At 60.9% G+C, this 21277-nt stretch overlaps 1 protein-coding gene across 3 annotated transcripts; it reads left to right on the forward strand.

Moving 5' to 3' along the window:
• Window positions 1-3476: 3476 nt before the first annotated feature.
• Window positions 3477-15430, forward strand: NINJ1 (ninjurin 1). Of its 3 annotated transcripts, XM_010348780.3 has the most exons (5): window positions 3477-3638; window positions 9501-9671; window positions 10788-11016; window positions 12291-12454; window positions 14730-15430. In XM_010348780.3, exons 1-4 carry the CDS (start codon window positions 3564-3566, stop codon window positions 12443-12445), a joined length of 630 nt encoding a protein of 209 aa, XP_010347082.1. In that variant the 5' UTR covers window positions 3477-3563; the 3' UTR covers window positions 12446-12454; window positions 14730-15430. The 3 variants fall into 3 exon arrangements, with proteins under 3 accessions (XP_010347082.1, XP_003938228.1, XP_010347084.3); XM_003938179.3 differs by lacking the exon at window positions 9501-9671 and having other exon boundaries at window positions 3479-3638; XM_010348782.3 differs by lacking the exons at window positions 3477-3638; window positions 9501-9671 and adding an exon at window positions 3701-4906.
• Window positions 15431-21277: the final 5847 nt, after the last annotated feature.

Genomic DNA, 21277 nt, shown 5'->3' on the forward strand with positions numbered 1-21277 from the left:
AGGTAAGAGATGCTCCCTGGTGCCCAGGGAGGCATCCTGAGATACCCTGTGGGCTGCTCCGCAGAGGCCTGGGGCCCCTGTGCATATACAGTGTGTGTGCGTGCACACCCACCCACACGTGGGGCAGCTCTACCGGGGGCACCTCAGAGCCTGTTCCTCCCAGCCACACCCCTCCTCTGTGTCTGTCCCAGGGACACGTCCCTCAACCCAGGGTCAGTGTCTGGGAACTGGTCTTGGATGGCTCACGCACTCATTGTCTCCGGAACTTGAAAGTAGGTGGACAGAGGGAACATGGCGGGCACTGTGCCTTTAAGGTTTGGCCGGGGTTGGATCCAGCAGAGAACAGTTGGGTAAACAGCGTTGAGCACAGTGGGGAAAACAGACACTGTATAGGCAAATGAGGATGACAGAGCAGAGCCGGGCACTCCCGAGCTGCAGCCTGTCTGAGCCCTTGCACCCACACGTCCTCCCAGCAGCCCCAGGAGCTGAGGAAACAGGCTGGGAGAGGCTCTCAGGCAGCCAGCACAGAGTAGGTTTACAAACCCTGAGGCTGATTTCCCAACAGTCACTGGCGCTGTGACCCTCCCGGCCTCTTAGAAGGTGGGAATGGGGCCGGGTGCGGTGGCTCATGCCTGTAATCCCGGCACTTTGGGAGGCTGAGGCAGGCAGATCACCTGAGGTCAGGAGTTTGAGACCAGTCTGGCCAACATGGTGAAACCTCGTCTCTGTTAAAAATACAAAAAAAAAATTAGCCAGGTGTGGTGGCATGTGCCTATAATTCCAGCTACTTGGGAGGCTGAGGCAGAAGAATTGCTTGAACAGAGTTTTCAATGAGCCAAGATCGCACCATTGCACTCCAGAGCCTGGACAGCGAGACTTCGTCTCAAAAAAAAAAAAAAGGCGGGAATGGTGAACCACACTGTCAGAGCTGCCTCCGCCATGGTGGCTGCCATAGTGTGGCCCAAAGGAAAGAACACCCTCTCAGGATGGGGTCTCCACCCGACAACCCCTCCCACCTCCGGGCCTCTCTACCTGCCCCCACCGGGGGCCCTGCCTGCCCTTGCCCTTCTGAGGTCTCAGGGCTCCCCTGCAGCTCCCACGGCCAATCTGGGTGTGAGGTATTTTCTCTGTGGTCCTCCACCGGCCTTGTGGGCTGCCACTGTCCCCTACGATAGGAATTTGTCCCATACTGTGGGGTTTTTGTGAGGATGGTGCTGATTTCAAAATCTGGATTTCCGGCTGCTGGTGAACACTCAGGTGCGCCAACATGCCCTGATTATGCCAGAACACCAGCACCCGCCCCGCTGTGGGCCGCTGCGCCAGACCCTGTCCCACAGACCCCCCTCGGAGGCAGGGCTGGAGCAGTGACAGTTTGAGCCTCAGTTTCTCTGCTGCGAAGTGGGCCAACAACAGCTCCTCCTTCATTGGGTGACCGCGCTGGGAGGAGCCATACTGCCGCTCTGCCCGTGCCCACACACTCCTGTGTCCTGTCCTGGTGGCGGCCTGGCTGGGCAGAACCTAGGGTCTGAGCTGGCCTTCCTTCCCAACGGGCTGGCTGCGCCGCCACGTGCTGACTATGCTGTGGTCAGGATGAACTCCCCTGGCCTCCCAGGGTGGCCCTCACGTGTTCTTGACCCCCAGATCACCCGGTGGGGAAAGAGTTGAGGAATGAACAGATGGAGAAACAGAGGCCAAGCAGCCACCTAGAGCATACAACAGGTGGGGCGCCCGCCTCGCAGCCGGCCAGGGCTCTGGGTACTGTGCTGCTGCCAGCGCACCCCCTGCCACAGGTGGCACAGATGTGCCCATGAGTCGGGAGCAAGGCCTAGACAGGGTGGAAGATCCCTTTTTTCCTGAAAAATCACTCATGGTGACTTGCATTTTCTGTGCCTTCACTTTCACTTACAAAACTCACCCCTTCCCCCAGCAGGGGTGAGGCAAGGGTTAGGGGGAGCATGGGCTCCACACGGGCGAGGCAGGCACTGGGTTCCAAGGCTGGCTGCGTGGCCATCTGTGCGGCCTGGGGGCCAAGCAGACGTCACCTGAAGGCACCCCCAGCGACGCGGGGCTAGGACAGGCAAGCTGCGGCCTGGGGATCAGCACAGCCTCCTCAGCAGTTCTGAGCAGGGGCTCCGGGGCTCAGGGCTCCCTCCTGGGCCTCTCCCAAGCTGTGCCTCAGTTTCCTCCCCTGTCAGGTCGTCAGGGGATGCCCACTTCCCGGGGCTGACAGTAAAACAAGACCTGAGGCCGCTGTCTCTGTGTCTTTTGTTCACTGTGGGACCGCTTGCAGGAAGCAGGCCCAGGCTGCCCTGAGGAGCTGCCTGGCGATCTCGAGCCACCTAACCTCTGTGATCTCCTTCCTCCATAGGGAGGGAGAGAGAAGGGATCATCCTCACAGACCTTGACCAAACCCCAGCCTTATGCTAATAGCACCGACAGGGAAGCTGACGCACAGAGACGTTAAGCCACCTGCCTGAGCCCACACAGCTGCCGGGTGGCAGTTCTGGGACGTAGAGTATGGGCAGAGTGGCCCCCATCTGACCTCCCCAGGGAGGTCGGGAGGATCAGGAGCCCGCTCAGTCTTTTGGAGGCTTTAACGGAGGCAGGCAGACACGGTGAGAGAACGCACGTCTTGGGCGGGCCCTGGAGGAGTGGGTAGCTACGAAGCAGTGGGATCTGGGAGAGCGATCAAGGCCTCAAGTAGAAGACAGCAGCCCAGCCTTCACCCCAAGCTCCTGCAGCCAGTGCCACAAGGGGAAGCAACGTCCTCTGCATCCCACCTGGCTTTCCAGCCTGGAAGAGGCTCACCAGGACGTCCGGGGGGGGAAAGGCCGATTGAGCCAAGGGCTGGAAGGGCCAACACACTTTACCCATACCCTGGTGACTGGCCTGGGCACAGAGTGCCGCCCTAGGGCAAGGCGGGCCCCCTCTCGCCCCCGAAAGCCGAGGCGGCTCCATCATGCGGGAGGGGCTGACACCAAGCGAGGCCCAGCGCACGTTCATTCCCTCTGTGCCTTCCCCAGCCCCTCCGGGTCAGAGTGGGAAGCCCCGTGACAGCGTGGCCCGCAGTCAGGAGACCCCCGAACTCTCTGACGCTGTCTCTAGCGGGGCGGCAGGCGCTGTGCTGGAGCGTTCTGCGGTTCTCAGGGCGAACCCTGCCCGGGAAAAACCCAAGGTGGGCGCCAGCGGCAACGCCCGCTCGCCTTCACAGTTGGCTCGGTGGCCAGGAAAAGGTGGGTTCTTGACCTCATTTTGTGGATTAAAAGTGTCGGCGACGGAGGTTCAAAGCGAGACGCCGCGCAGTGTCCCCTGGGGTCATCGGCGTCGCGCCCCCCTGCCCTGGGGAACCTCGCGGGGCGCGTCTCAGGCGGGAGAGGTCGGGGTCGCCACCGACTGCGTGTTTTCCGCGTCCGGCCTCCCTGCCCCGGGCCCGCCCCACGTGGGGGCGGAGTCTGGGCCGGGGGCGGGCCGGGGGCGGGCCGGGGGCGGGCGCACAGCTGGAACCCGCGGCAGAGGCTCGGGCGAGCCCAGGCCCGGATCCAGGCGGCCCCGGCGGCCGCACCATGGACTCGGGTGCCGACGAGTACGAGCTCAACGGCGTCCTGCCCCCGGGCACGCCCGGCTCCCCGGGCGCCTCGGTAAGACCCTCCCCCCGCCGCTGCGTGACCTTGCTCCGCCCGGTCCTCTCGGGGCCCCGCGGCTCCCCGGGCACCTGTGGGCACCGAACCGAGTGCGCGCCGTGTCCGCACTGCAGAGTGGCGGGGGACGCCCTGTCCAGGACAAGTCCCTCCCGCCCCGTCGGGGTCAGAACGATGCCCCCAGGAGCTCCAGCCACCCCTGGCAAGTGGGTGGGACGTGGGGACGCAGGGGCGCAGGGCGGGCTGGCGTCCCCAGCCGCACTAAGCAGCGCCCGCGCTTGGCTGCGCGGCGGGGGTCTGGGCGCCGCTCCTCCGGCCAAGGACTGCTGGCGCCCCGCTTTCCTGGCCTCCCCCCACTCCCGCGCCGCTCTCTCTAACTTCAGCCTCGCCATGCCGTCTCGTCCGCGCACTTTGCCCGGGGACGGGCAGAGAGGAGTCACAGCCTCCGGGCTCCAGGCCAGCAGCGTGCAGACAGTTACGTCACCACGAGGTGACCACACAATCTAATGCGTGCCTTGATGGGAGAACTTGGGGCCCTCTGTGGTCCCGATTCCACTTACTCACCCTGAGAAACAGAATCGTCACACAGCCTCTAGGGTAGCCCCTACAGGCCCTCCAGAGCTTGCCCCGCCGGGCCTGGGAAGGCTGTGGGCAGCGGGCGGGCTGGCAATGGTCCACGCTTCAGAATTCTTCATCCCAGGACTCTGCACTTACTGGGCACCTTGTGTTTGCTGCAAGGTCCTGGCACGGTCCTCTGGTGACTTGTTTACTTTGGACATTCTTTCCTTTTCAACACCTCCCCCCGCCCCTCCAGGGATCGGGGCAGGGAACGGTAGCCTGTTGGGTTTTTCCAGGCCTCTCCATGGCAGGGACCAGACTGGGGCAAAGATACCCTGCTCAGGTGCTGGCGAACAGTCCTAGGCCGGTGCTGTGGGGACAGGCCGTGTTCAGGGAGGAGGGGCCCCACAAGCCACAGGATAGGGTAGCCCTGGGGCTGCATGGATACTTGTCCCTAGGTTAGAGATGAGGAAACAGGGCTGAGAGGAGCTGTCGCACTGCAGGACTTGACTGGTGCGCGGGACCCTAGGGACCTGGCCCTGCCCCAGCGTGTGAGCACTTTGGAGCAATAGGCAGGGGGCCTTCCGACTGTGTCTCTGTGTGGACCGTGTGTCCACACCTGGCTCTCTGCGATGTGTGGAAGGGCATCTAGGCAGAAGGAGCCGCAGGAGCAAAGGCTCAGAGGCTGGACCACGGAGACGGGAAGCCAGGTAGGAGGTGCGGGGATGGGCAGCCAGGCTGCCGGGAGGGGCCTTGCCGGCCTGATCGTGGTCTGGCATCCAGGGAGCTATGGAAAGGCTATGAGCCAGTGTGAGGATGAGCTCATTTCTCCTTGAGGGGTAGAAAACCTGCAGGGCCACTGTACTCACCCAGCCTGGGGGTTCCAGGCACACCCAACACCCTTTCCTCCTCCCACCCTCAAGATCCTGCCTCTCCATTTCTTGGGTACATCATGTCAGTATTCTGTGCCTCAGTGTCTCATCTGTGAAATGGGCGTGAAGCGGTGCCTGCTGTAGTGTCAGGGTGAGGACTCAGTGGCTGATGTGCAGGAAGTACCTGGAGCCAGGCCAGCAGTCAGTGCCCACATCCTCACTCCTCTCTGCCATGGAGACCCTCTCCCAGTGGTGACCCCTGGCCTGGTTTGGAGAGGGCAGTGCTTTGCCCAGCATGGGGCCCAAGGAGATCCTCAGTTTCCTTTTCTGTTGGATGGGGGTACAACTGCTCACCTCCCAGGGTGGCCGAGGCTTAGGGAGGAGCTGCACGTGGAACTCCGGCCTGGGTGGGCTCTGTTGGGGCAGGGCCGTGGGAAGCTCTCATGTCTCTCCCGCCCCATGTGCCCTGTGCCCCGTGTCCCTTCATTTCAGGGCCCCCATCATTGTCCAGGGGTTGAGTCAGCTCACTTGCGGCTGTCAGCGCAAGGAACAGTAAACAATTTTAATGTGAAAATGGCCTGAATCTGTCATCCCCAGGGCGTCTCAAGGCAGGGAAGTGGTGAGGATGAGATTGGGACGCAGCCCTCTGGTGCCAGCCACGTCTTCCTGCCCCTCACAGCCCTCAGGTTGAAGGTTCCTGGGGTCACATTTGGCCCAAGAGGCCTGGTCCTCAGGGACACGCAATTGTGCCCTGTATACCAGCTGTCTGGGCTGCGCGTGGCCTCAGCTGCCCAGGGGAAGTTTGCTCCCTCATTTCTGCTTTCCTGGCAGGTCCCGAGGCCAGCAGGGTCTGGGCCAAGTTCTAAAAGGCAACCCTAACATGGTCGCAGGGCCACTCCTGGCCAGTGCTGAGTCGGAGGGAAGTGGGTCTGTCTGGCCCAGCTGCAGTGGGGACCCCGCCTGGCAGCACTTCCTGTTGTCTTGGGGTTCGCTGCCGGGAACACACACGTGGATCTAGGAGACCCTCTCGGGAGCTGCATCCTGGGCTGACTGCTGGGAGACGGTGCAGGGCTCCAGTGCCAGCCCCTACCTGTCTGTGTGGCATCTGGGGAATGGATGGGCACAGCAGCTCGTGCCCCCACTGGTGGGTCAGACAAGGGATGCCGGAGGCCCCAGGCGGGTCCTAGCATATGGTAGGTGGAAGGAGGGGTGCCTGATTCTCAGGCCTTCCCACCATCTGCTCATGCCTGCTGAGTCCAAGGGTTAGGGCCGGGGAGCAGGACAGGCTGCAGGCAGCCAACGTCTAGACTGGGACCCCCGGCAGTTCATCCCTGTTGCCCACCTGGGTCCCGGTTAGCACAGGAGAACCTGTGCCCCAGGCTGTCCTTTCCTGGCCGTGCCGCTATTTTTGGAGCCTGTTCAGCTGCTTTTGAGTGGGTGGAGTTGGCTGGGGGGTAGTCTTTCAAAACAGTGAGAGCTAGGCATCAAGGAAGAACACCCCAACCCTGCCACCTACTGCCATGTGCTCCACCCGCCACCGGGCCTGAGATCATCCCAGTCAGTCCACTTCACATCCTTGTATGCCCATTTTACAGATGAGGAAACTGAGGCATAGAATGGTCACCCTACTGGTCAGTGTTGTGGCAGCTTCCAGCCCGGCTCCTCGCAGGCCCTTGGAAAGGGGGCAGCTGATATGCATCCCCACATTTGTGGGGCCACAGCCCCCCACCCTGTCTCCTCCCAGCCAAGCCCTGGGTGGTCTGGAGCACCCACTACGCTATGGCCAGAGCCAGGCCTGTAGATGCAGCAAGCCTGGTTCATATCCCACCGTGGTGCCAGCCCCTCCTGCCTGAGCTGAGGATGCTCACTGAAGTGGCCCTAGGACCCACCGTGTGTCCCAGCCCCAACATGTGCAGCCTGCAGTGGCGAGGCTGACCGTCCACAGAAGGGAGCAAGAGGAGGTGGCCACAGCCCTGCACAGAGCCTGCCTCCTCACCCAGCCTCCTTCCTAGCTTTCAAAGGAAAAATACCTGGCCTGGCCCCAGGCCCCGGGTGCTGCTGAGGCTCTGGGGAAGTCCCGCTGGCCCTGGGAATATATTAACGACGGTGTTTATTCTCTGCACTGCCCAAGCCATGGGCTCAGGTTTCGGCAGGGCTGGGCTCCTGGCAGCTTCTGCTGGCTGGTCAGGATCACAGGGTTCCCTCCTCTGTGGTGGCTGGGTCCCCTGGCCATCCTAAAGCCCATCCCAAGACGGGCAAGTGCCCAGGAGTGGGGGAGAGTAGGGTCATCCTCCCTGGGACCCTTCTATGTGGTGATCAGCTCCAGAGCCCCAAGGCCCAGAGCGCTGAGGTTAGGGACCGGGAAGCAGACCAGCCCTGCTGCCTTCCCTTCCATGTGACACTCCCAAGGTGGCCTGCTGCCCGGGGTGGTTGCCAGCTACGCTGTATCCTAGGGCAGCCCTACGCTTTGGGACACAGTCGTGGGAGGCGGCTCTGGGCAAACCTCCTCCGAGCTGCAGGCTGCTGGTCTGTTGAATGGGTGAGGAACATGGCCTCTCACTCGGTGAGTGGGAGTTTCTCTGGTGCAGCCCCAGATATACGGAGGGGGAGACTGAGTCCCATGGAGGGGGAGCTTGTGCCAGGGCCACAGGCTGGGCTGTGGTGAGCCAGGGCTTGACCCTCGCGCAGAAGCTTCCCTAACTGCAGGTTGGATAGGAAGCAGATGGCCGGATGGGCTGTAAGTGCCCTTCCCTTGCAGGGATGTGTGCTCAGGGCATTTGCTGGCCACTCAGGACTTGGAGGCCACCCCGGGGCCTCTGCTCCACAGCCTCATGATACACATGGGAGACTGAGGCACAACGTGGGGCTAGTTGTCCTGAAGTTACATAGCTGGAGCCTGAGGCAGGGAGCCCCTGAAAGCTCAGCCCCTAAGGGGAGGGACAATGGTGTCAGCCACCAGGGCTTACAAGTCCTCAGGCCTGGGTTCAAATCCTGGCCCAGCACTCACTTGCTATGTGGCTTTGGGTAAGGAACCTTCTTGCCGAGCCTCAGTTTACCTACCCCAAGTGGGCATGAGGACAGCAGGGGCACAGGCTCCCTGTGGCTGGGGTGCTGAAAGCTGAAGGTTGGGGACCTGGAGGCTCTGTGCAGATGATGCATTTTAATGGGTCTGAGTGTTCCCTGTGACCGCCTGGCTATGAAATACTTAAATGGTTCTGCAGAGCTCAGAAAAAAGAGACTTCTGGCTGGGCGTGGCGGCTCACGCCCGTAATCCCAGCACTTTAGGAGGCTTAGGCAGGTGGATCACGAAGTCAGGAGTTTGAGACCAAACCCCCGTCTCTACTAAAAATACAAAAATTCGCCAGGCATGGTGGCAGGTACCTGTAATCCCAGCTACTCAGGAGGTTGAGGCAGGAGAATCACTTGAACCCGGGAGGCAGAGGTTGCAGTTTGCTGAGATTGAGCCACTGCACTCCAGCCTGGGAAACAAGAGCAAGAGTCCATCTCAAAACAAAAAGAAAAGAAAAAAGGGATTTATTCCTCGTGTCCAGAGGCCAACGTGGTTAGCCTGGGTCTGTGTGTCTGTGTATGTGCGTGGAGTTTGTGTCTGTCTGTGCAGGTGTTATATTGTGTGTAATGTGTCTTTTTGTGAGGGGATGTCTGTTTCTGTGTCTGTATGACTAGGAGCATGCACACACATGTGTAGGTGCCCCCGGAAGGTGGAAATCCTCACAGGGTCTGCACTTGAACGTTTTCTCCTGGTACCAAGTCCTGGGATGGGCACCCAAATGAGTATTAGGGTGGCCTTGATGGCAGGCACTTCGGCACTTGTTTGTGAAACTCAGGAGCACATACCCACTGTGGCCAGCAGCCCCCGGGATACTGCACCCAGCGGAACACACGTGTGATGGGGTGTGGCCCACTGGGTGGCTTCACAAGAGCAGAGCTGGAGACGACCTCAGCGCTGGGCATGGGCCCTCAGTCCGGGCCGTCCTTGCCCAGACCCTGGGTAGCCATGTCCTCGTGCGCTGGGGCCTGAGGGAATCCCCGGGAGTGCAGAGTCAGGCCCAGGGTGGGAGAGGCAAAGTAGAGACCCCAAAGTGGCTTTGGGGTGTGTGTGGAGCGACCCGAGAACCCATCAGCGCCCCAGGGACAGGGCTGCTGGCTGGCCCAGGTGAAGGCGGCTGGTCCTGTGTCCACGTGAACTTGCTACTTAGAGAGCAGCTGATGGCGAAGGCAGGTTGTTGGAATGGTTGCGGGCCCAGGTGTAGGCAGCAGAGCCTGCCGCTGTCCCCCGACGCCCACTCCCTCTTCCTCCTGGGCACATAATTTTAGATGAAACTGAAACACACGCAGCATGAAAGCAAGGCCCTTGCCCTCTGCTAGTTCTGTATTGGCTGTCTCGTGTATTTTTCATGGTGCTTGTTTCCAGCCTGCAGAAAGTCGAGGCATGGATGGATGCCCGTCTCCGCCCCTCCCTGCAGCCCTGTGGCACCCCGGCCTCCCAACCTGCATCTTTCATGAGTCTGGAAACAGGATCTCCCAGAGCGGGCCCCAGGAGGTCGGCTGCCAGCAGTGGGTTCTTACAGCTGCCTCCGAGCAGGTGACCAGTCCTGAGAGGCTGTGGTCCGGGGCCTGGAAACTGAGGGGCACCTACAGACAGAGGGCCAGGCCAGGGGGCTGGCAGGGTTGTCCTGAGAGACTGAAGAGGGCCTCCACCAGGGCAGCTTGAAAGGGGCGGACTCTTGCTTCCCGAGAAAGAGGAAGTTGAGTACTTAAGGCTGCCCTGGAATGAAAGGCCAGCCCTAGAGAGGACCTTCCTGTGGCAGGAGAAAGGGGCGTGTCCTGCCAGGGGAAGTCCTGGGAGGCTTCCTGGAAGCAGTGGCCTCTGTGTGGGGCCTTGGAGCATGAGAGTATCTGGCAACAGGGAAAGGCACTGGGGCCTTCAAGAGAACTGCAGGGGGCCCCTCCCAGATGGGCCCCTAACCTAAGGCAGAGAGGATTCCACCAGAGCTTGCAGCCCCATGTCATTACTCTGAGAATTAATCTGGAAGCTGAGCTCCACTGGATGTCATACGCTGAGGCATCCATTGAGTGCCTGCTGTGTGGAGACCAGGCTTTGGGTGCCCCACCTCAGTGAGGGCTGGACGCTAACGGCCGGATAGTTTTGCAAGCCCTGTGCTGAGGCCTGGAGGCTGAGTGGCCTGTTGGGCCCCAAGGCTGGGAGGTTGGGAGGTGGCAGGAGCCACCTCAGCCCTTAGGGGCAGCCCAAGAAGGCTGCATTCTTGCCTGGGCCAGCGCGAACAGATCCGTCCGCCCACACGTCACTTCCCTTGCTGGCACCAGGAGCGCAGACGTTGAGGGGAGGGCGAGAGGAGGTCAGGGGCACAGGCGGGTAGGGGCAGGCAGGGAGGAGCGGCCCCGCCTACAGCAGGAGGAGGAGGATCGGGCAGCGCTTTCCAGTGGAAAACCGGAGGGCGTGCGCTGAGGCTGCTGTGTCATTTCCTACCCAGAACTGTGTTCCTAGGGGACGTTCCACAAAGGCCGAGCTCATGCTCGCTGCCTCTCCTTAGAGTAGTAAGCACTTCCGTCTGGATACTTACCAGGGGCGGGGACAAGGGAAGCCCTCACCTGCAGGGCCCGGCCCACCCCCATAGCCAGACCCGGACACAGCCCCTGCCGCCTCCCCCACCCGCGCTGACCGTCCCCCTCCCCGCAGCCACCCCGCTGGGGCTGGAGGCACAGGCCCATCAACGTGAACCATTACGCCAACAAGAAGAGCGCGGCGGAGAGCATGCTGGATATCGCGCTGCTGATGGCCAACGCGTCCCAGCTGAAGGCCGTGGTGGAACAGGGCCCCAGCTTCGCCTTCTACGTGCCCCTGGTGGTCCTGATCTCCATCTCGCTGGCCCTGCAGATCGGCGTCGGGGTGCTGCTCATCTTCCTCGGTAGGTCCCTGGGTCCGGGTGGCCGGGCTGCCTGCTCACCTTGCTGGCATCTGCTCGCACCGCCTGGAAAGGGTGCCCACCACCTTGCACACTCGGCTCTCAAGGTGCTGCCGGGTCCCTGGCCCTCGCCACCCAGACACGCAGTCCAGGAAGTGGCACCTCCCCCGCCCTGCACTTTTTTGGTTTGGTTTTGTTTTGTTTTGTTTTGTTTGAAACGGGGTCCCCTGTCACCCAGGCTGGAATGCAGTGGCACAGTCTCATCGCACGTCAAACTCCATTTCCTGGGCTCAAATGATCCTCCCACCCGAGCCCCCAAAGTAACTGGGATTACACAGGCGCTCGCCACCACGCCCGGCTAATTTTTGTGTCTTTTGCAGAGGTGAGGTTACGCCTTGTTGCCCAGGCGAACTCCTGAGCTCAAGCGATCCGACAGCCTCGGTCTCCCAAGATACTGGGATTACAGGCGTGAGGCAGCACACCCAGCCTTGTTCTGTTCTGTTTGTGAGACAGGGTCTTGCTCTGTCTTTTCGCGGCTCACCGCAGCCTCAACCTCCTAGACTCAAGTGAGCCTTCTGCCTCAGCCTTGCAGGCAGCCTGCACCACAGCTCTGTGCCCCATGCCAGCTAATTTTTTCATTTTTGGTAGAGATGGGGTCTTGCTGTGCTGCCCAGGCTAGTCTCAAACTCCTGGGCTCACGTGATCCTCCCGTCTCAGCCTCCCAAAGTGCTGGAAGGACAGGTATGAACCACACAGAGGAGGGTCAGGGCCTGGCCTGTGGGCATTAGGGCAAGTGCTTCACTAGGTTCTTGTGGACCATGCCGTGAGATGGCCTCTGCCATGCCAGTCCTCACCTGGGACCAGGGTCCTCCTCCTGGCTTCGTGACCTTGGGCAAGTGACCTATTAAACAGTCACCCTAACAGAACTGCAGTTTGTGGCAGGAATCACTAGATTAAGGCACAAAGAGCTCAGTGCATTTGCCCAAGCCTGGCCTTGGATTGACATCCATAGCTTCAATTCCTAAAAAGAGCGGGGGCTACGGAAGGTGGGGTCACAGACAGTGGGGCTGCCCAAGCTGGGGGCGCTATGGTCAGCGTTTCAGCAAAACAGATGTATTTTTATTTTTCTCTGGGGGGCAAAATTCATCCTAAATGCCACTGAGGGCACTGTAGTGTCCCAGGACAGTCTGACCACCAGGGTGGGTCCCCTCCCACTGGCCCGGGCTGGACGCTCCATCTGGGCTGCCCTCTGCACTGTCCACTCCTCTCGCCCACAGTCAAATACGACCTTAACAACCCGGCCAAGCATGCCAAGCTGGACTTCCTCAACAACCTGGCCACGGGCCTGGTGTTCATCATCGTGGTGGTCAACATCTTCATCACGGCGTTCGGGGTTCAGAAGCCCTTGATGGACATGGCGCCCCAGCAGTAGGGCACCCAGGTGAGCTGGGGGGTGGGGCATGAGACCTACAGTCCTGGAGCTGCTCACTGTCAGAGGCTCTTGCAGTGTGGCAAATCCCTGGCCAGCCAAACTGGGACACCTTCTTAGGCCACGGGCACCCTCGTCCACACCTGCAAGGCCAATGCCTGGCCACTGCCCTGAGGCCAGCCCTGCTCCTGGTGCTGGCCACCTGCTTTAGACACAGTGTTGACACAGAACGTGTTTAGGAGCCACCATTTAAACATCTGGAGAACTCACTTAAACGTAAGATTTCGATGCATTCAGAATGTCTGTCAGAGAAAAAAGAAACTGAAAAAAAAAAAGAAAGAAATGAGGTATCTGGGTCAGGCACGGTGGCTCACGCCTGTAATCCCAACACTTTGGGAGGCTGAGGCGGGCAGATCACTTGAGGACAGGAGTTCGAGACCAGCCTGGCCAACAGGGTGAAACCTCGTCTCTCCTAAAAATACAGAAAGTAGCTGGGCATGGTGGTGCATCTCTGTAATCCCAGCTGCTCAGGAGGCTGAGGCAGGAGAATCGCTTGAACCCAGGAGGCAGAGGTTGCAGTGAGCCGAGATTGCACCACAGCACTCCAGCCTGGGTGACAGAATGAGACTGTCTCAAAAATACACCAAAAACCTGAAGATATCCCGCTTCGTTGATAAATCAGCGGCTCTGTACCCCTTATCACCTCCACTTAGCAAGTAAAGCTTCCTCCTTACCCTCATCTGAGAAAAAGGGGCCCTGGTATGACTGCCTGCCTGACATGCCCACCCCACTGTGCCACCCTGACCAGGACAGTGGGACTGGGGATCTTGTCATGGAGCTCCTGTGGCTCTTCAAGTCTGCCCCTTGTCGGGCCTCACAGAGTCTGTGAGCTGCCTGCCCTGGGCCGGACTCTGGCTGTGTGCAGGCTGCAGATTGAGGCTGTCCCCACGGGACGAGGCTCTCGTGTAGGAAGACCTCCCACACCACACACAGCCTCTCCCTGTGTCCTTGCTCAGAGAGGGTGAGCGTCTGCCCAGTGACACACAGCCTAGAAGCAGGAAGGCCCGGGATGCAGCTGTGGTGAGGGCCACATGGTGCACACGTGACAGTCCACGCAGCCGGGCCAGACCCACACACCACTGTCCCCACGACCTTGGGCCTAGAGGCCATCCTCGGGTTTGTCGCAGAGGTGGAGGTGAGTTGCCAAGGCAGGGGTGGGCGCTCCTGGCAGATGGCCATCTCTCCAGCAGTGAGCAGTGCTGGCCCACGGCAGAGTAGACAGGAGCAGTGTGCTTGGGGCAGAGCACCTGTGTGTCAAAGACGTCTAAAAATGTCCCCAAGAGGGCATAGTGGAGGTTGAGGTGGGGCCCTGGGGCCCGAGGGTGGGTTGGAGCGCCCTGCCTCCACTCGGCCTCACTCTCCCCACACAGAAGCAGCTAGGAGTGGCCGCTGCTCGTGATGGCCCATGGCCTCTTCAAGCTTCCCTGTCCTCACCGGTGACCATTCCCCCAGTGGGGTCACGCCGACCCCCAGTGTCCTGGCCGTGGCGCCTGAAGTCGCCCTGTGGCAGTGCCCAGTTCTGGGCAGCCCCACGTGGGCTCCAGGTCACTGTCCATCCGCTGCCTCCAGTTTGCAGTTAAGTTGTCCCCTAGATGCCAGCTGCTCCCTGGCTCGGGGCATGTGGCCAGGTCATTTATTAATCACCTGCTGTGTGTGCTGATGCAATCTCTAACTCTACCAAGCATCAGTTATCTGCCTGCCAGGAAGAGGGTGCTGGGCCTGAGAGCCACATGGGGACCCAGCGGTGCCCTCAAGGCTGTCCTCAGAGGCTCCGAGGCCAAGTCTGCTGTGTGTCCTGCCTGGAGGAGCCAGAGAGACCTTAGGCTGCGTAGGTGTCTGTGGTCACAGCTGCCAGCCCCAGCCCCCTGTGCTGGACCAGGCCTTTAAGTCTTGGCAGTAACCCAGCCATGCTATATTCATTCCCTTTTCAGAGGGGAAACTGAGGCCTGGAATGCTTTGACACCTCTCATGACAGAATCAAGTCCTTCTCCTTCCTAAGTCAGGTGTCCACATAGCCCTGACACTTGGGGCTGATCACAGGCTGGCTCAGGGCCTCACCTGCTCCTTTCAGGCCCGGAGCCTCTCCTCTCCTCTCCCTCCTTCCCAGGCCCGGAGCCCCCCTCTCCCTCCTTCCCAGGCCCGGAGCCCCCCTCTCCCTCCTTCCCAGGCCCGGAGCCCCCCTCTCCCTCCTTACAGACTCAGAGCCTCTCCTCTGTCTCCTTTCTAGGACCCTGGATGCTGCTTGCCCTGCAACTCAGCTGCCCGACCCCAGGAGCCGCCGTACCCGTGAGGTGTCCACCTTGCTGCACATGGCACTCCCCAGACTGCCAGAGCCCAGGCTGGCCTCATCTCCACCATGTCCCTGGACCAGCCCTTGCTCTGACTATGGCTGGCCACCATGGGGTAGGCCACTCGTGTCTCTTGGCTGCTGTTCCCAGGAGGCAGCTCCCTCCTGGCACATGGGGGCTGGCCACAATGGCCCAGAGGGTCAGAGCTGGCCAGCCCCAGAGACCTGTGCCCAGAGAAGGGTCTCGACCCACCCAAGGACACAGCAGTTCTGTTGGATGGGTTGGATGAGGGACCAGGGCCAGCCTCTGTCTCAGGACATTCCAGAAGGACAAGGAGATGTCTCTCCCTCTGCCGAAGCACCAGCGTCCCCATCTCCCGTGGTCCCTGTCTGGGTTGCCTGGTGACCCCAGCATCTGCCCGCTGCCTAACCCAGGGACCCTGGAGAGCCAGAGCTGCCTTTTGGCCCTGTGGTAGCCACTGGCTCTGGTCTCAATGCCTGGGCTTGGTGACCATCAAGAGGAAGCCAGCCAGACCTATGAGGGCCGTAGACCCTGCGTATACCCTGTACCAGCAGTGAACAGGCAGAGCCCAGCACCCACTTTTCTAATTATGAATGACTAATAAAGCCTACGTTTCTCATCGGGCTCCACGTGCCACCTCCTTGCTCCCAGGGCTGGGCCGGTCTTGGCCTTCCCATCCCCTCTCCAGCTGCCCTGCAGGGGCGTCGGGAGCACGTGGCTCGGGCCAGGGCCGCTCCCTCCAGAATCTTGGCTTGGGGTGAGGTTTTAGGCACAGAGGCTGAAGTCATTGGCACTGGCAGCCCCTGGTGACCTCTGACCCGAGCCGGAGCAGGGGTGCGGTGGTGTTCCGTCCCTCCTCGCACACTTCCAGTGCTGTTTCCTGCCCGGCTGCATTGTTCTCTTGAGGTTCTGCCCCTGGGTCTCGCCCCATTAAGTCCAAAGTTGCTGCTTCCCTGCAATGGTGTCCAGTGATGCCTGTGGTCAGCAGGGACATTTTCTGGGCAGAGGGGAGCTGACAGCCACGCCAGGACCAGGTCCTGGACTCTTGGGGCCCACCTGCCCCACGGGACCCCTCACCCAGTGGAAATCTGGCTCCTAGGCCTCCCGTATCTGGCGCTTCACTCTCTTTCCCTTGGTTCCCGTTCCCCAAATGCCCACTACCCACTCTCCACCACCCCTCCCAGCCCCGGCCCCTCATCCCGCTAGATTCGGAGCATCTGGTGGACTCAGGTAGGGTGGGGCCACCCTGCCCCATCCTTCCTCCTGCACTGCCTCTGCATCTGGCTGTGGGTCCCCAACGGGGCCCCTTCAGGTGAGGTGCCCGAGCAGCCCCTGCCAGCCTCTGCCGTTTCCTCTAAGCAGCCTTCCAGGCACACAGGGGAGGGGGCGAGGCCTCCAGCACTGCTGAGGCCCCACTTACTTCCTCATCACTTTTCTTCTGTCCCCATCCGGGCTGAGCCCCATGACCTGGGGTGGCTCCAGCTCTCGGTTCCTCAGATGGATGAGTGGCCCCCACCCTGCAGTCCTGTGTCCATTGTTGACACCAGGTCTGCACAGCCCCGTCCCTGAAGTGACAGAGAGCAGAGGCACTCCTGAGTGAAGGGTTCTAACCTGGGGTCTGCTCTAAAGCACCCCTGGGGGAGAGCAGTGGCATCTGGTGAACAGCATAGATGCTGAGAAGCTGGACTCATGGCACCGCTCTCTCCGCTTTTGTGTTTGTCCCACAGAGGGTTTGAAAAGTAGCTCTGAGATGTGCTAGTTGAAAAGGAAGATGGGAAGGTATATGGTTGGTGCGAAACGTGCTTCCAAGAGGAGGCGATATGGCCTTGGCCGCAGGTTGCGTGGCCAGGGCTGACTCAGATGCGTGCCGCCCAGCGCTGGGTCCCTGATGAGGCCTGTGGTGTGGGCTGGCTGGCAGCCAGGCAGGAGGGAGGGCACGCTGTGTGCCTGACCTCGCACATTGGCAGCCGGATGTTGACCAGCACGTCTTAGCTCCTCCTCCTTTGGCCAGCAGAGGAAGTTCCCTGGATCGAGCTGGAGGGTTGAACTCAGATGGCTGTGCTGGGCCCTGGGCCACCCCCAGTTGGGTGTGTGCACCCTGACGCCCTGCGGTCCCCGAGCTCAGGTGGCCTCCCCTACTCAGATACCCATGCTGGCCGCCCCCAACCTCCCTGCCTACCAACTCCCAGGCTCATTCACCAACCACTCCACCAGCTCCGACCCTGACTTCCGGGGTTCCCACCTCGGTCCTCGGCCTGTGCTGCTGCCCGCTGAAGAGCCTCCTTGCAGGCCCCCATCGGCTGGCGGGGCTTAGCTCTAAAGTTGCCCCGGAGGCCTTTCTAACCAGTCTGATGCCGCCTCTCCCTGGTCACTCTCTCAGCCCCATTGCAGTTTATGCTTTGGTGCCTCGGGTTAGAGTCACTGTCCACGTCGCCAGAGACAGGCTGGCCAGGTGGATTCTCCCTGCGGACCTGGTGTCTGGAGTCCAGCCCAAGTCCAGGGCGGGCACTTCAAGAGTGAAGGTTCTGCTTGCTAGGTCTCCTGAGGGCCAAGGGGCTCTGCTGGAGTCGGGGGCAGGGCTTGGCACCCACATTCCTGTCTGCGCGTCTCCTACTTGAGGATCCCTGATCTGACCTGGCTCTACCAGCAGATGCCACCACCTTCCTGCAGCCTGTGTCCCCAGCACTGTCCAGCACATGGTAGGTGCTCCGGAAGTATCTGGGGCAGAGCTCATTCACCTGCCTATATGTGCTGGGTTCTGTGCACCTGTCACAGCAGCCAGGGGACAGACAAAAAAACAGGCCCAGGAGCTGCTCAGAGCCAAGCTAGCTTTTGGAGGGTTTGCCAGCCCCCATGGGGTCCTAGGACCTGAGGTATGCACTCCAGCCTGTCCTGCCTGTGGACCCAGCTCTGTTCTCATGGGAGACCTGGAAAGTGAACAAGATGTACCCGCCACGTTGGGTGGGGGTGGGCATGGAGGGACACACAGGGAGCTCAGGAGGGATGGGCAGGGAGGTCGGTAGGCAACCCGGGATGATGGTGAGGGGCCATGCGGAAGTCTGGGAAGAAGATTTGAGCCTGTACATAAGCCCTATGAACTGGGCTGGTGTTGGAGAAGCAGGTATGGAGGCAGGGAGGGGACAGTCACGTAAAACTGGGGATGACCAACAGGGATAGAGTGCGACGGGAGGGTTTCCTAACCTCTTTCCTATAATAGAGAGATGATTAGGTAGATTGATAGATGGTAGATACATGGATGGATGGATGGGTGTCGGATGGATGGGTGGTCAGATAGATTAGAGGGTTTAGATGGATGGATAGATACAGAGATGATTGATAGACGCTGTTGTATTAATTTGATAGAAAAAAGTAAAAGATGAACAGATTGACGGATGGATGATAGATGAGAAATAGATGACATACGGATAGTTTGATAGATGATGGATGGAAGATAGATACATAGGCAGACGTAGCTCTCAGTGGGTGATTCCAAAGTGAGGAGGTGCCGCTGAGCCAGCCCGAAGCCCAGTCTCAGCCCCTCACTCCCTTACAGGGATCCCTTGCTCGGGTCTCTTCACGACTTAGGTGCCCTGTGCGTGTCCTTGACGCTGCTTATTCCTGCCCACGTGAAAGCACTGGAAATGTCTTCTAAGTCTTGGGAGAGGGATCTGCAGGCTCCCTCTCCCAGGGCAGTGATTTCTGCCTGGTTCATCCTTGAAGGACCTGGCCCACTCACTCCACATGCCCAGAGGAAGGACGGGGGCAGCTCATGTCGGCTGAGCGGGGAGGTGGCTGGGCCTCCGTGCAAGGTGCTGGGCCCAGGCCTGGTCGGCCCAGGCAGGGAGGAGCAGCTGATTCCAGATGTATTGAGGAGGTGGCCATCTGGGACGCGATCCATGCCACACCCCCTGCCCAGCCCTCCCTTTGATTTTCTAGGGCCTCCTCTTCCACCTGCCTGCATCAGAGTGGAGTGCGCGTTTCCTCACTGCGTTCTTCTTAAAAATCAGAGGGCTGGGCCAGGGGTGGTGGCTCACACCTACAATCCTACCACTTTGGGAGGCTGAGACGGGTGGATCACCTGAACTCAGGAGTTCATGACCAGCCTGGACAATACGGCAAAACCCCGTCTCTACTGAAAATACAAAAAAAAAAAAATTAACTGGGTGTGGTGCACATGCCTGTCATCCCAGCTACCCAGGAGTCTGAGGCACGAGAATTGCTTGAACCCAGGAGGCGCAGGTTGCAGCGAGCTGAGATCGCGCCACGGCACTCTGGCCTGGGTGACAGAGTGAGAGATTTTTGTCTCAAAAAAAAAAAAAAAAAAAAAAAAGGTCCAGATGCTTTCATATTTTTCTTGTCTTTTTCTCAAATACTTACTTTAAGGAATCACTAACTCCAGGTACTGCTGACCTGGTGTGACCAGAGGAAGCTGCGCCTCCAGCTGCTGCCCTGTGGCCCCCAGCCCAGCACCTCCTCGTCCTTCCAGCCAGGGGCGGCCGGGGCCTCCCACCAGCTGCCCCGGGCCGGGCCGTTTTAGGCAGTGTTGCTCACTCCCTCCACCTGTGGCCGCAGCCTGCTCTAAGGAGACCCGCCCCCGCCCCCAGCCCCTCTGCGAGGTTCCCTCTCCAGATCTGATCGGGATTTGGGGTCCCACTGACGCCCATCCAGCATGTGCTCAGCCAGACCCCAGCTGCGGGAGCGTGGGTGTTCCTCACCGGCCAGAGTCCCCATTCTCGTGCTAACCTTACAGCTGGGGGGAGAAGGCTCTGAGCTGTGACGTGACCCCAGCAGGCCGTGGTGACAACAGCATGCCCCCAGGCCCGAGTGCCCCCCCCCAGGTGCTGGGGACAGTGGGGAGCACGAGAGGCCGGATCCCCCCCAGATTCCGAGCCTGTCTGCATGAGGGTGGGTGTCCAGGGCCCACCCAAGGAAGGCCAGACCCTGTGGTTGCTGGCCCGGCTCATAAGGCGCTGAGCCTGCAGGACTGGAAGCAGCGGCACAACAAAGCTGCGTCAGCACCCCCGAAACCCGGCCTGTGTTTGCAGTCAACAGGGTCATCGCTCCCGGCCCCGGCCCTGGATTGTGCAAGACCCAGCCGCGCTTCCGGGTTCTGAGCTCAAGTGCTCTGTGTCCTTGCTGACCTGAGGCAATTACACTCCCGGCTTCCATACCGGGCCTCCCAACACCCCTCCCTCACCCTCTCCCTCACCCCTGCCACGCCCACTCCCTCACTCCTTCCTCACCCCCCTCACCTCCCCACCCCTGCCTCACCCCCTCCCTCGCCCCCAACTCCTTCCCTCACCCTTCCCTCACCCCCTCTCTTACTCCTTCCGCACCCCCTCCTCACCCCCTCACTCCCTCCCTCACCCCCCCACCCCTCTCTTATCCCCTCCGTCATCCCTCCCTTATCCCCCCACCCCTCACCCCTCCCTCACCTCCTCCCTCACCCCCTCCCTCCCCTTCCTTCGTCTCCCTCCCACATTCCCTTCACTCACTGCCCATCCCAGCCCTCTGCATGAGCCCTTCACCCCTCCCGCAGCTCCTCTGTCACACGGGAGGCCCCTCGACCCCAGCATCCCCTGCCATTTCTGGCGCAGTTCTGGATGTGAGAACGACGTCCCACGTCCAGGTGTGGTAGCCTGGAGGAAACTGTTCTTCTTACTGGGGTGCAAGGAGGGCTTCCTGGAGGAGATGGCATTCCGGGTGGCCCTGAAGGAGGCGTTGATGGGTGGGGCTGGTAAGGAGTCCCAAGCGGAGGGAGCAGCAGGGTCTTTGCCTGAACCCCCGCAGCACAGGTGTCGAGGCGCAGGTGTGGACGTGGGGACTCAGGACAGCCAGGAGGTCCTGACGTGCCCAAGGGTGCCTTCCCCTCTTTGGAGGACCTAGTGCCCTGCTGGTCACGGGAACTGGTTGGCCCGGTGGCTGGCAGGGCAGGGCCTGATGGGTGGCTGAGGCCAGCCGGGAGTGCCCATTTTCTGTCCTCCAGGCTCCAGCCTCAAAGGGGAGGTCCTGTGGGGCACCCACCGGGCTGGAGGCGGCAGCTGCAAGAGGAGACCTGGCTGGGGGCCGGGGACGTCACAGACTCAGCCCCAGGCTTCAGTCCAGTTCGTCAGAGATGGGGCTGCGGGTGGCTGAGTGTGGGGCGGGGTGGTGGGGCGCACAGACGGACAGGCGAGGCCGCAGTCCCAGGGCCAGGCGGCCCCTCACTGAGGGATGGCGTCCTGCCCAGGGGCCTGGGGGTCAGGGCCTCGGGTCATGTCAGGCAGCCCTGAGGAGGTGCGTGTCCTCCAGGGCCTCAGGCGGGGCCACCTAGGGCTGCCCAGCCGCACACCGGCCTGCGTCCTGCAGCCTAGGCTTCCCGCCTTCACTGACGCAGTCACAGAATGCTAGTGTCCCTGGAGACCCCTCCTTCCTGTCTACACCCTTGACCCAGACATCTGTCACCTTCACTACGTGTGCGACCGTT

This window comes from Saimiri boliviensis, chromosome 2, assembly GCF_048565385.1.
Source record: "Saimiri boliviensis isolate mSaiBol1 chromosome 2, mSaiBol1.pri, whole genome shotgun sequence".
Classification (NCBI taxonomy): domain Eukaryota; kingdom Metazoa; phylum Chordata; class Mammalia; order Primates; family Cebidae; genus Saimiri; species Saimiri boliviensis.

Bases quoted from the DNA above. Each gene is read 5' to 3' on its own strand.
- NINJ1 (XM_010348780.3), top strand. From the start codon at position 3,564: ATGGACTCGGGTGCCGACGAGTACGAGCTCAACGGCGTCCTGCCCCCG. The intron at 3,639-9,500 runs GTAAGACCCTCC...GCTTGTTTCCAG, and splicing joins CCGGCTCCCCGGGCGCCTCG to CCTGCAGAAAGTCGAGGCAT. The intron at 9,672-10,787 runs GTGACCAGTCCT...CCCTCCCCGCAG, and splicing joins TTACAGCTGCCTCCGAGCAG to CCACCCCGCTGGGGCTGGAG.